This window comes from Tachyglossus aculeatus, chromosome 8 (genome assembly GCF_015852505.1).
Source record: "Tachyglossus aculeatus isolate mTacAcu1 chromosome 8, mTacAcu1.pri, whole genome shotgun sequence".
Lineage (NCBI taxonomy): Eukaryota > Metazoa > Chordata > Mammalia > Monotremata > Tachyglossidae > Tachyglossus > Tachyglossus aculeatus.
In genome coordinates, this window is record NC_052073.1 from 21,249,486 (window position 1) to 21,263,537 (window position 14,052).

Consider the following 14,052-nt stretch of genomic DNA (forward strand, 5'->3'; position numbering starts at 1 on the left):
GTTTACTTAATGGCACAAGGGATCATTAAAACAGCAGCAAGCTAATAACTTCGTTCTGGGAAACTTTTCTTAGCCCCCTGAAATTTTTATTTTTAAGAAATGGTTGACTGAAAGGATTATAGAATCACCATCTCTGGAGATTTTAAAAATTGGAGAGATTCTTGTCATTCTGGGATGACTCAACTATAGTCCTGCTCACGGGCAAGAAAATGAACCAGACTCTTTCTTAATAGCCCTTCTAGTCCTACAGTTATAGGAACTAACACTGCATACAATTCAGTAATGTTTGCAACAGCAGTTAATCCTTCAGAGAGAAAACAAATTTCTGTTTGAAAATATTACAGAATCCATTTGTTTCTTACTGCACAACCATTTGCAGGCTTATTCCAATCAATCAGTGGTATTACTTGAGCACCAAGAGTCTAAAAAACAATAGAGTTGGTAGACATGATCCCTGCCCTGCCCCTTACAATCTAGTTGGGGAAAGAGACATTAAAATAAATTACAGCTAGGGGAAATAGCAGAGTATAAGGATATGTGCATAAGTGCTGTGGCACTGTGGGGCTAATATTGAAATGCATAGGCAACCCAGAGGGGAGGGCAGATAGGGTGGGTAAATGGTGGTTGGTTGTGTGAGAGAGATATGATAAGATCACATCTGTTGGGCATGAAGGAGGAGAGAATTCCAGACCAGAGATAGGATGTGAGCAAGGGGTCAACCGTGAGACAGGTGAGATCAAGAATCAATGAGTAGGTTGGCATTAGGCAAGTGAAATGGCTAAATAGTAGTAGGAAATTAGTGAGGTCAGGTAGGATGAGGAGGGGAGGGGGACTTGAAGCACTTCCATTTAAGGGTAAGATACTTGAGGGCAGGAATGGCACCTTACCCTATTATACTCTCCCAAGCGCTCAGCATGATGCTCTTGCCACAGTAGACCTTCAGTAAACTAATTAACTGGTTTGCAACCAACACATTTTGTCATCAGGAATGTCTGAAGTTGCTTTGGCTGAGTTCCTTCAGGGGGGTGTTTGGGGAATGAGACTTTGTGGAAGGCTGCTAGCCCTGGACATCTATTTGGTTGCCTGCTGCTGCTGCCCGAGGTGCTGATTCTTTGGTTCTTCTCTTACGGATATGTAAGGATTTGCCATTTCGATGTGATGCTAAGAAAAAAAGGGGAGACTCCAGACTAGGGTAATCTAGGGACATGCTAAATAAGTTACAGTTCTGAGCTTATAGCTTCCTATTTCAAGCCTCAGCTCTTGGAACACAGCTGTTCATTTCTGGTGCCCAGTCCAAATTCAGAAGGCTAGTGAGAAGGAACTGTGGTCACTGACGAGGAGATTTGGTATTCCCAGGTCTTATGCAGTCAGGCTAATAGCCCCCAAATGTCTTCTTGTGGATTTGTAGAGACAAGGTGAAAAAAAGACAACTTTGGCCTAATCTTGGAAGAGGGAAAACAAATTGTCTTGTCATTCCTATGGGATCCACTGCACTAACCTGCCGTGTGTCCACATGTGAAGTAATCATAAAAGTCAACTTAATTGGGTCTTCCTTTCTCCAGGTAATTACTCAATCCTAATATCAACCTTTACTTTGGGGTTCTTCCCAAATAGTATGTTTTTAGTAGACTAAGTATCCCAACTAGGCTGTAAGCTCCTTGAGGGCTAGGATTGTGTCTACTAATTCCACAGAACTCTATCACAGAATGATCATGCAATAAATGTGATTGACTGATTGATTGATCAAATGGACTTTGTAGCTGAGAGGATCTGAGTAGTGAAACCCTGGCAACCATTCCCCTCCTCTACCCACACCTTTTCCAAATTGATACCTGCAAAAGAGAAGTGTAGCTGTAGTAGCAGTCATAACATTTATTGTTTACTGTGTGCAGAACATTGTAATAAGAGTTGAGAAAGACAACACATGGTCTAGGTCCCTCAAGGAGCTTGGGCCACATTTGTTCAGATTTGAAATTCAGATTTCCAGAGGACAGAGATCAGGGAACATGTCTACCAACTCTGTTGTATTGTATTCTCCCAAGCGCTTAGCATAGTGCACATGGTAAGCACTCAATAAATATCATTGATTGATTGATAGGGTCTTGGAGCTATAGCTCTACAACCTACTCCCTTTTCCACTAACTCTATTACCCCATCTGCACACTCTAGAAATCAGATGTTATGTCTAGACTTTTTCTAGGCTTCACCCTGTTGGGTCCAGGAAAAAAAAAATAAAAGTGAAAGTGGATTTTTGGGGTCTGACCTTGAAAGTGGAAGAATCAGACAAAGGCAAAGTTTCAGTAAATGCTGTTTCTTTATGACCCCAGAGGCTACAGGAGAGTTAGTGCTATTCATCATTAAATGCTGGCAAACAGCTCTTCTGTGAGAACGGGAGCCTGGGAGAGGCTATTCTTTTTGATGTGTTGTTTTAATTATGGTGACAAAGTAGGGACCACTTTGCTGGGCTCTAGGAGGCTCAACAATCTCCCCTGGGAACAATGCTGATCTTTCCCTGGATTGGTCTGAGCTGTGGACCTCAGTTTCCTTCCATAATATCAATTAAATACCTGCTCAGTCAAGGGATGTACTGCTGTTCCCAACAGCTTGAGCTGTCTGCACTTACAACTGTTCAGGCAGCATCTCTACAGAAGCTTTCAACTGAACCTCAGCAATGCAAATGAATGTTGAGGCTCCTACATCTCGACCTAATCTCTCCCATCTAATGTGGCATTTGTCCCTAAGTCTTGAAGAGAGCTTCCTTCAAAACACTCGACATAAAGGCAACATAAAGAGGGACAGACATGGGAGAAGGAGACTACACTTGAGAACCTCTATTTTTTGGCAAGACCCAAATTCAAAACCACATGATATTTTGGGGCATTGAGCCCACCCAGGAAATGACACTATCAGAGGATGGGGGAATTTTGTGCCCATGGAAAAAGAGAGGATCAGATCCCACTGATTTTAAGAACTTTACTGAGCAGAAATGGATTGACTAAATGGATAAGAAAGCACATTAGAGTGTGGAAAGCTGCAGGAGATCTTGGGAACTAGATGATGTCCTAGTTGCAAATTCTCAAATTCATGATTGTAGCTGAGGAGTTTAAGAGCCACAGATTCTCAGAGCCATTGCACTGAACCTTCTCCATAAGCAGTTATAAAGAGAATCAAGAAGGAAATGCCACTCTTCTTAAGCTCCTTGTCAGAGAATCTGCCCCTGTGGCTCTTTAAAAGCTGGGAATGTCTTGAGAACTTCTTAGATCCAAAAAGAGAGTAGGAATTCTCTCTCCAATACAAGGATTCCTGCTTCCTTCTGATCCTTCCTACACAAAACCAAGATGAACTTAAACTGAACTGAAAATGTCTCTCTACACAGAAGCATCAATATTGCTTTGGAAGGGCAGGCTCGTGAAACCTTGCTTTCTCCCGTTATCAGCTGCCTTCACTATTAACCAAAGAGGGCTAATTATGTACTGGTATTTTCTTTTTTAAAAAACCTACCTCATTTGTAGTGGTTGTGGGGAGAGAAGGGAGAGGAAGGAGATAACCTTTTCCACTTCTGACAGATAGGATGAGGCAGTCGGCTGGCTAGAGCAGATTCAACCTACTCTTCTTTTTGTATGAGAAATAGACTTTCCAGACTTCTTTCTCCTCTCCTCAAATCCTATGGACTAAACACTTCCTAGACAGGTGCTGCATGGATCGATTGGCCCAACTGCCTCAATTTTTCAGTGGTTGTTTCCCTGATCATTATTTTAGGCAGAAAACTGGCCAGTTAGGGAATACAGAAATCCCTTCAGAGAAGTGATAGAGAATCCATAGGCAAATGATAGACTTTGTTCTCATTTCCATAGAAAGAGAGGCCAGTCATGGTCTTCTATGGAAGGTATGGACCCTTATTGGGACATGTTTTCAACTTCACATGACAGTGAAAAATAAGAAGGCATTTTGGATCTTGCCAAACCTGAAGCACATTATTATGCCCATGGAATCAAGTCAACTCATTTTCTATCCATCTGACTTGTCTCTGGGCCAGACGCCCAGTCTTCTATAGAGTCAAGATACTCAGCAGTACAGAACCTTAAATGGAAGTGAGCAGTATCGAAATATGCCCAAGTCATATTCTAAATGGGGGACTAGGTACCCAGAACTCCAAGCTGCTAAAGGATTATAAATTCTGCTTCCAGTCACAAAGTCTTTACACCTGTCCTCCCCAAGCAGCGAAAAACTGTGAGCTCCATGCCACAGACCCCTCTGGCCTTTCCTCTGGGCTCTGCCTGGGAACCATTCCTAGGACTGGCCCTAGGGGTTTCAATACTGGGAAATGGAGAAAGCTCAGACTAAACCAAGGAGTTTCATTACTCAGGGGAAGTTGGTACTACAAAATGGAGTTTTGGTTCATGGATTGGAAAAATTAGTCTGGCAGTGAAATTTTGCCTGAGAGGCACAAATCATTGAATTTTAATCCTGCCATCAATAAATTTCCTTCTGTGGCCTAACCCACACAGGGTATTGCAATCAATCATGTATTGAGCATTTACTGTGTGCAGAGCACTGTACTAAGTGCTTGGGAGAGTACAATATAACAGAGTTGGTAGACACAGTCCCTGCCCACAAAGAGCATTTATCCTCTCAACCTCCAATGTGACTCTTAAAAGATGGGCTTGGGTTATAAGCCTGTATCAGTCCCTGCTTTCCAGGATTTTGAAACTGAAATATGTTCCAGAATTTATAATGCAGCATGTTTTCTATCTGGCTCACTCTTTCCACAGAATCTGTACTCACCTGGGATGTCCCAGTAATCATGTTCTTGATGAAGTCTCTGTGTCCAGGGGCATCAATGATGGTAATGTAGTATTTGGTGGTCTCAAACTTCCAGAGGGAAATGTCAATGGTGATGCCTCGTTCACGTTCAGCCTTCAGCTTGTCCAGGACCCAGGCATATTTAAAGGAGCCTTTCCCCATCTAGCAGATAACCAGTAGGAAATAAAAGACCAAAAGACCCTGAGATGCAAGTAAAATGGAGTAAGTCCTATTAAATCAGTGAGTGAATTCATGATGGAGCCACAGATTCACAAGGGAAATGGTGGTCTTGTCTTTTTGCTAACAAATGTGATCAACTGAGGGATCATGTGGCAAAAAAGAAAAATCCCCTTACCTTGTTTCACCCCACACTAAAATATCCAGACTATCAATTTTGCTACCTCTGCTCCTTCAGCCCAAATACTCTATTTCCTTTGTACATTTTGTCACCTTTGAAGTTGTTTTTGTGTTTCTATTGTTTCACCCTTCCTTATGTGCCTGTTGCCCATCTCCCTCCCTCTTCCTTACTCTTCAGTTGTTAGTCCTTAGAGGGCTAGGGACAAGGACTTATTTTTACGAGTGTGTTTTTCCACAGCTCTTAGTACAGAGCTCTGCACACAGTAAGTGCTTAATAAATACCATTATTACTACTTTTAAAAATGTGAACTTTTTTTCAAAAAACTCAAGTAAAGGAAGCTATTCTTTCCCCATGTTGGAATGGAATACTATCATACATTCTTTCTGAAATAAAACCCTTCTATCAGAATGGTAGGCCGTCAGAAAAATGTTTGGGTAATGTTTTCTTCTGCTGAATGGGTCAATTTTAGCTGACGCCACATTCCTTCTCCTGGAGGCTTTCCTTGTAGAAAAAAAGAGGGGTTAATGTATCTAGATATTTCAAGCTGTAATAAAACAAAATCCTTATCGTTTAATTTTTAAAAAAGTTTCCTCAAATGAAATAGAGTACGTTTCAGGCTTTCTCTCAAATCTTGGCAAATTTCTGAATTTTCCTCTTTACTTTCTGCACAAAACAGTAGAATAGAACTAATGCACTATTAAACAACTGTCATGTTCCAACTCAGAAGCAGCTGAGTTTTAGGAGACAGTGAAATAGTATTAGCTTTGAAGTTAATCCAGTATCACTGAGTGACTGAGGAAGCATTTAGTTATGAAAGTTTAAGGTCTTCCTTGGATTTCTTGGGTTCAGTATTTATGACAAAAGTTTAAAAGTGCCTGAATTTTTCCATTGAGAGGTTGAGTTGACCCCTGTGTTTTTTCATGAAAGCACAGTGAAGATCTCTAGAAATTTTCAGTGTGAGCTTGTCCTCTTGTCCCATCATGGCTTCAAAATGGTACATGTTCGATGTCCTTCACTAACTGGTGGGAGCAGTGGAGGAAATGGAGGATGAAGGAAATGGTTATCCATGTCAAAACAATGGGAGGCAACATGCCCTGGTGGAAGTCAGGACACCTGGTTTCTAGAAGCAGTGTGGTCTGATGGAAAGTGCACAGGCCTGGGAACCAGAGGACTTGGATTCTTATCCCAGCTCTGCCGCTTGACCTTAAGTAAGTCACTTAGCTTCTCTGGGCCTCAATTTCCTCATCTATAAAATGGGAATGAAATACCTCCCTTCCCTCCATCTTAATCTGTGGTTCAGGAACTGCATCAGATTTGATTATCTTGTGTCTACCCAGTGCTTAGCACAGTGCCTAATATTTTACTATTGTTATCATTATTAAAAAAGAAAGTCTCAGCAGGACTTCAGGATCCTAGAAACGAACACCCAGAAAATTCAGGCTTTAGGTCTGCTGTAAATAGGAGAAACCCTATCACTAGTCCTCTCAAAAAACATGGTGCTTTTTTTCCAATCAAAAGTCTCAAAGGACAAAGCAAGATGCAGCATCAAGCACTCCAATTACTGTTGAATGAGACAGAGCAAAGGAAAGCTCTGGGTTTTGTAGAGAGAACTGACACTGGGATTAGGATCTGGCTAGTCATAAACATGTGACAGCTCAATAGACAATTCTCTTGTTACAAAACTGTTCTGTTATTAGGCATCATTTGCTGTCTTGAAAGGCAGTTGCCACTCCTTCTTTTCCTCCCCCACTCTGCTAACACCCAAACACCACACACACGCACGCACACCCCAATCATTGGAAATCATCAGAAAAGTCATTTGCACAGTTCTCAACCATTGATTTGCCTGCATCAGACCCCAGACAAAAAATTATTCTCCTGACTATAAAAAGATAGTGCCCCTCCCCCAGTCCTACAACCCCAAAAGGTAAGCATTTTTAATCCCAAAAGCTTTCAAGGCTTTGAATACTCTGGGAACAAATGAATCATTTTCACACACATTTTCTTTTCCTTTCACTCAATATGTTGTAGTTCAGAGCAGTTTTTAGAAAATGGTGTTATCAGCCCTACACAATGATACTACTGTTTAATGCCAAAAATGCATATTTTTTTGATTTAATCAAACAGCTAAGACAGTTAGGGTTTTGAGGTTTCACAGAACAACAATAAACTCCCCAAATACCATCTTTGCACAATCTGGTTGCTTTTTTTTCCGATGGCTTGAGCATCTCCCCTCTCAGGCCTATAAAAATGACAGGTACACAATTTAGTTTTTATATTCACATAAGGGCTCCATTTCCTAGTAATGCAACACGGTGAAAGAAAACCCTTCTCCAGCCCTGTATCAGAAAATGGAGTCAGGAAGCTCAGTCAATAGGCTATTAATAGCAACTTCTAGTCCCTGCGAATACTGGCAAGTCACTGAAAGGGATGATGGGCTGTCGGTTCGGTTACAGCGACTGCTGTCTCATTCCCTATAGCATGATTCTCTGATCTCTTGTTCATCTGACAAGGAAAGAGATGATATTTAAGGGGGAGATGGAGAGAAAAATCATATATGCAAGATGATTTTAGTGGGAAATTTAGATTCAGCATTGGTGACTTCCTAAGCAACAAGCTAATTTGGTTATGAAGAGGTACAGTTATTTGCCCTTCAGTGGGATTTAGATTCTTCTGCAGGGAAAAGGCAGCGGTTATATTGGCTGGAGGGGCTTTCATCCAGATTGGCAGCCTCAGAAACACTGTCATCTGTAATGTGGCAAACTATTTTTCCACTGGCACTCTCAGCACCTTTTTAACCCTATTCTTGCTCTCTCCAAAATGTGGCTTTGCTTATTTTGGAGGTTGATCTACTGAGTAACCTTTTACCCCTTAGTCATTCCAATTAGAGACTTGGAAATAATATCTGAAAACAACACGTCAGGCATTAGGGAGTCAGATCCAAAGCTGCAATGTTGTTCTAGCGTCAGAGGAGGTAAATTGAGATCCCGTGTAGAGGATGATAAAGCCAAAGCTTTTTCTCTGCCTGTGAATGGCAATGCCCAAGATAGGAGGATGTGGGGGAGGAGGAGGAAGAAAAGAGAAGTCTGTCAGGAGATAGAGGACCAGGGAGAGGAAAGAGTGAGGAAAGATGAAGAAGAAGAGTTAAAGGAAGAAGAGCAAGAAGGTGAAAAGAAGGGATGGGGTATGAACCACCAAGTCTCACCTCAGCTGCCTCCTTCTCGAATTTTTCGATCGTTCTCTTGTCAATGCCCCCACATTTGTAGATGAGGTGCCCTGTGGTGGTGGATTTTCCAGAGTCAACATGTCCAATGACCACGATGTTGATGTGGGTCTTTTCCTTTCCCATCTTCCCGGGTTTCTGTCAGGAGGGCAGGTACTACCTAAGAAGCTTGGGGCAAGGGGGAGGGGAGAGGAAGTAGAGCGGCCTTCTGGGTAGGCTAGGAGAGATCACAGAAAACAAGGGCATCAAAGGAATACCAAACAACACAACCAAATAGGGTAGCTCTTCCAGACTCAGACTGAGGGGCAAAAGCCGGGAAGGGCTTAATCACTAGGGGAAGTCAACCCTCTTGGGTACCTCCCTTGATGCCTGCACCTAGACAGGTTAAATAAGAGATTATCTCTATTCATTTACTTTGTCAGCAGTGGTGGACTTTCTAAGGGTGGTCTCACAGAGGCTGGGTCTCCACAGTCACAATTACAGTTAATTTAAGTTAAAACAGCACCTTAGATATTTCTGGGAAAATTTGGCTGTCAGCCCTAGGTTTACTTATGGTTTTGACTTCTTGGAAAAAAAACGAAAGGAAGCATCTTTATTGAAGTGGCCACTGATGGAAGCTCTATCAGGTCAGTGGAATGTATCACCTATACAATTTTGGGAACAAGGTGAATTTCTCAGTGATCTTTCATCAAGGAGTTGGATCCCAACCCTAACCGCCCCCCTGTCTTTCTAGCCTCATTACCCTCTTTGAAGTCCTATTAAACAATCAGCCTTGTGTGGGATTCCTACTCTGACCTCTCTCTCTCTATCCCAGTACTGACTTGGGCTTGGGTATTCAAATTGCCTCAGTTGAACAGCTATGGCTTCCGTTTTACACAGCTTTTTCTTCTGGACAGATTTCAGGGCTGAGCCCATGTTCTAAATCAATGGCTCACTGGAAGAAAAATTTTGGGTTTTTTTTTCCTTTTCCCTTCTGTTCCCAGGCTTCTCACCCCCTCTATCTCCTTAAGGGGAGACTATCCCTGAAGAAGCTCATGAACTGGGTGACAGTGTGATGGCCAGAAAAAGAAACCGCTTGAAATAGCTCAGACTCTGCCCTTCTCTCCTTGAATCAGGCCTGAAGGCTCAAGGCCTACAAAATGGTCAATGTTTCAATGACTCCAATGGCGAATGTTCCTCTGCATTGGGGGTGGGGGGAAGGAATGGGAAGAAGGCAAGTTTGGAAGCGCCCGGCCTGATCTCCCTAGCTTTCACTGCTATTCCCATGGGTGATGGGGGCGGGGGGGGGCAACGACGCGGCTTCTACTCCACAGTGCGAATCAGTCTTTAGAGAATACACAGAGAACACAATACCTTGGACTTAGCTTCCTGACTCTGACTCTAGCATGCATGACAGGGCACTCATCTCACCCTAAATAGTTTTGACAGCATCCCAAGAGCCACGGGTGATTTTGTCTTGGAAGCCCAAATTCCCATCCAGGTTGAAAGCAACTAACAAATGAGCAAGGAACGTTTCCACAACCTTATAAAGGCACTCCCCCCCCCCAATGCCCTCTCTCGTCCCCGGGGCTGCCCTTTGCGGGGAACTCTCTCTCAATCTCTCTGCTTTCTTCCAGCAGAGAGGAATGGTGGTTCTGGCCGAGGAGGCCCTCCGGTCTCTGCGCCAGGGCCAACGCACCAACTCCTGCCCCTCTCCCTCCCATCCCCAAAGGGATATTTTTAAAGTGTCCTGGACTTGGCCAGGGCAGCCTAAGCCTCCCGTTCCCGAGCGTCTCTCCAGCATCCCGAGAAGGCAATCCTCTTAGGGGGAAGGCAGAGGGGGAGAGGACGCGGCCGGGAAGCTGCTTGGCTCCTACCTGCTGCTCTGGGGCAACAACAAGGTCAAAGCCCCGTCGACCGGCCTTTCTTTTTTCTCAAGGGAGAGGCCGCCGTCTCCTTGGCCGGCAAGCCTCCTCTCTCCCTCCTTTCCCCCCTCGGGATCTCCCCAGTGCGCACCTCTCTTTCCAGCAAAGATAAACAAGCTCTGTCCGGTCCTGGATTTGCTCGCAGTTGGCAGGTGGCCTCTCCCCCTTCCCCTCTGCATCCCTTCCCCTGCAGCCCCGGAGAAAGGGGTTGGGGGGAAGCCGGGGGGGCTCGGGGAAAAAAAGGGGGGGTCCAGACTGGATCAGGGTTGACATTCCCTCCACCCACTCCCTCTGAAGCGCCCCAGCAGCTCAGGTAGGCCCCAGAACCTGGAATCCCTCTCTCAACCTCCCTGGTGTCCTGGCCCTTTCCCGCTTTCTCTCCTGCGGGGTCCCAGGAGGACTGGCTCCCCCTTTTCCCCACTCCCAGGCTGATGCACGGAGTGGGGAGAGGTCGGGAAGGAGGAGGAGGAGGATGAGCGATCTTACCGGGAGCTGAGGTCTCAGGCAGCAGGGACTGCCAGCTTCGGCTCCGGCGGTTTTATTTCCCTAGGAGGGGGTCCACCTATTGACGGTGGCAGCGCAATGCAGTGACCCCCCTGCACTACAGCAATGCGGTACCGAGCTGGAGAGCGAGGAGGAGGAGGAGGAGAGGAGGAGGAGGAGGAGGAGGAGGGGTGGGGAAGGAGGAGGAGGAGGAGGGGAAAGGCGAGGAGGGGGGGCCAGGAGAAGGAGGAAACAGAAGAGGGAGAGAAGGAAGAGAAGAGAGACCCAGGGGGATGGAGAAAAGAGGTGAAGAGTGGCAAAGGAGAAGAGCAGAGCCGAAAGGGGGAAAGCTAACGTGTGTGGGAGGGATAAAAGGAGGGCAGAAGGTGCTGACCCAATTCTCAGGAACAGAAAAGGAAGAGGCAGGGAAGAGGACAGGAGAGAGCAAAGGAGAGGGGAAGGGTGGGGGGAAGAGGCAGAAATGGAAGAAGAGGCCACAGGGAAGGATGAGAGAAAAGAGGAAGGCAGGAGGGAAGTTCGCTGCAGACAGGATCCACTGGGCAGTCAGGCCACCCAGGACCCCTGCTGCCAGCTATTAACCAAAGTGGGGAAGGAGGAGGAGGAGGGGAAAGGCGAGGAGGGGGGGCCAGGAGAAGGAGGAAACAGAAGAGGGAGAGGAAGAAGAGATGAGAGACCCAGAGGGATGGAGAAAAGAGGTGAAGAGTGGCAAAGGAGAAGAGCGGAGCCGAAAGGGGGAAAGATAACGTGTGCGGGAGGGATAAAAGGAGGGCAGAGGGTGATGACCCAATTCGCAGGAACAGAAAAAGTGAGGGAAGAGGACAGGAGAGAGGAAAGGAGAGGGGAAGTGTAGGGGGGAAGAGGCAGAAATGGAAGAAGAGGCCACAGGGAAGGATGAGAGAAAAGAGGAAGGCAGGAGGGAAGTTCGCTGCAGACAGGATCCACTGGGCAGTCAGGCCACCCAGGACCCCTGCTACCAGGGGCCAGCTATTAACTAAAGAGGGCAGAATAGCAAAGGCCAGAAAGAAAGATTCCACATCCACTACTGAAGGGAAACCCAGAATACTGGGGGGGGGTTGCCTACCCACCCTCATAAGAGGGCGAATATTCATGTGTACAGCTGGTTTGGCACTAACAAAAACAATCCAACTTGAGCAAAACTACTTGGTTCAACGTTAAGCAGTTTCAACTTGATGAACCCCATGACAATCATTTAGGGGTGATAAATGAATTACTGGAGAGCTGATCACCCTGAATCCTGTTTCACAAATTTGACACCGCCCCTTTCACTCTTTGCTTCCTCAAAAGACAGAGAACAAGCTTGGGGGATGCCAAATATGAGCAGGCTTCTGGGAAAAAAGTTAGGAGAATCCTGAAAATCTTTAAACACATATGTCTGGTTTGGGGGACATGTGACCTGGCTCTGAAGTAAGTGGGAACAGTGTGACCCTTTAGTGCCCCTTTCAGCTTAAAGCTTCTATGATTGCCTGAGTGGGTAGGAGTGGAGAGCTTTTAGTGCATTAATTATGATCAATATTGCCTTATGGGATATGGAATTCTTCCGAACAGGATTATTTTTGTAAAGACCTGGCTATTGGAATGGGCTTTACAAGAGAAGCTTATTGGCCATTCAACAGAGAGCCTTCAAGGTGAACTGCAGTGTGAACTGGGGATGCATGGAATTGTCAGCTTGGTGATGGTCTGGGGAGGATGTGGATCAGGGAGATTGGCATATTGTCAAACCAAGGATGGAATTCCAAGTATCACCACTCTTGAAGGAAATGAAGGAGTGCTGTTCCCACACCTTTCCTTCACTCCAGAGTGATCTAGAGGGTGAAGATGGATTTGGGGAGAGTGGAAACACACAAACACACCCACATATACATAGTCATACACTTCTATTGTAAATAAACCTGAGGCCTCCAAGTCCTGCTAAGAACTGCATGGTTCAGTCTTTGCTCACCTTATGGAAGTGGTAGGCCCTCAACAAATTTTGAATAGCTATAAAGTTATCTTCAGCAAAACTTGTCCACCATAACCAGAGGTAATGTCAACCAACTCAGCCACGAGCAAACCAACTCAATATCCTTCTGGACTCCTTCCTTTACAATATAATACACGATCTTTTCCTAAACATGTAACATTCTCTTTAGTTTCACTCAGGAATGGGGAAGACAATTCATTTTGCTCTAGAACTGTCAGCAAGCCCTGTGTTTTGGAGCCAACAGGCAGCACAAGTTTAATTGCACAAGCAGCCTTAGGGCATTGACGAATTATTTTAACAATGTTTTGACTAGGTGCAGTTAGGAACTCCGACTCTGTGAAACAGAGGTAGACTTAGGGACTTACAGAAACTAAAAACCAAGTCATTTATAAAATGAGATTATTTTATTAATCAATTGTATTTACTGTACGCTTACTATATACAGAGCACTGTACTAAGCACTTGGGAGAGTACAATATAACAGAGTTGGTAGACACATTCCCTCCCCACAAGAAGCTTTTATAGTACAGACTACATAATCATGGTGCAAGACTAAGTCATCTTTCAAATTTAAATAAAAGAACACAGTCAACTATTCAATAGCGAGTGAAATGAGAGGATGCCAGCCATCATATTTTGTCAGTGTCACTTTGTTGTAGCTTTCTGTGATCTCTTAGATCAGATAAAGTAAGTTATAACTAATTTAACATTATCTATTTCCCAAGAACGTTTTGTTTTGGAATGTCCTGAGCCATGATAAAAATGGCTTTTTTGAACTGAGTTGGGATGAAACTGATAAGCTATGGATTGTCCTCAGCTCGTACTCAAAATGCCTCGTTTGCTCACTGAGTGTGGTCAATACTATCTTGGTCCTCAACAACTCCTAGGTCATTACTTATGTTCAGTAAAATGTAACTAATAATCAGAGAAACTTGCACTTTCTGCTATAAAACATTGAGAGATGCTGTGGTGGATTGTGGTGAAGCCCTGAGATCCTGAAGTTACCATTAACACAAAATATGTGAAATGACAGAACTAGAGACTGTATTCACCTCCCACATTAGCTATCATAGAGAATAAGAACAGGTCTCATGGGTTTCCTAGATATAATGTCCTGGGGATTTCAAGCAAAAATCCACCCAAACTAGACTTTATTGCTCAGTAACAAATGGTTCTGGTTCTCTTTGTGCTGAATTGACCTAGCCAAGATGCTTCATAAATAGGAATCACACCCTGCAAACCCAAGATGGGGGTCATAAATCTCACATTACTGTTCAGA

General features: G+C 44.5%; 1 protein-coding gene across 1 annotated transcript in view; it reads right to left on the reverse strand.

Annotated features, from left to right (window-relative positions):
• Positions 1-10,880, reverse strand: part of EEF1A2 (eukaryotic translation elongation factor 1 alpha 2) — a 36,526-nt gene extending 25,646 nt beyond the window's left edge. Inside the window, exons 1-3 of the mRNA XM_038750431.1 lie at positions 10,775-10,880; positions 8,367-8,601; positions 4,786-4,965 (exon numbers count right to left, since the gene is read on the reverse strand). Coding sequence (XP_038606359.1) covers positions 4,786-4,965; positions 8,367-8,510 — 324 coding nt within the window. The 5' untranslated portion in view covers positions 8,511-8,601; positions 10,775-10,880. The remainder of the gene's footprint in view (positions 1-4,785; positions 4,966-8,366; positions 8,602-10,774) is intronic.
• Positions 10,881-14,052: the final 3,172 nt, after the last annotated feature.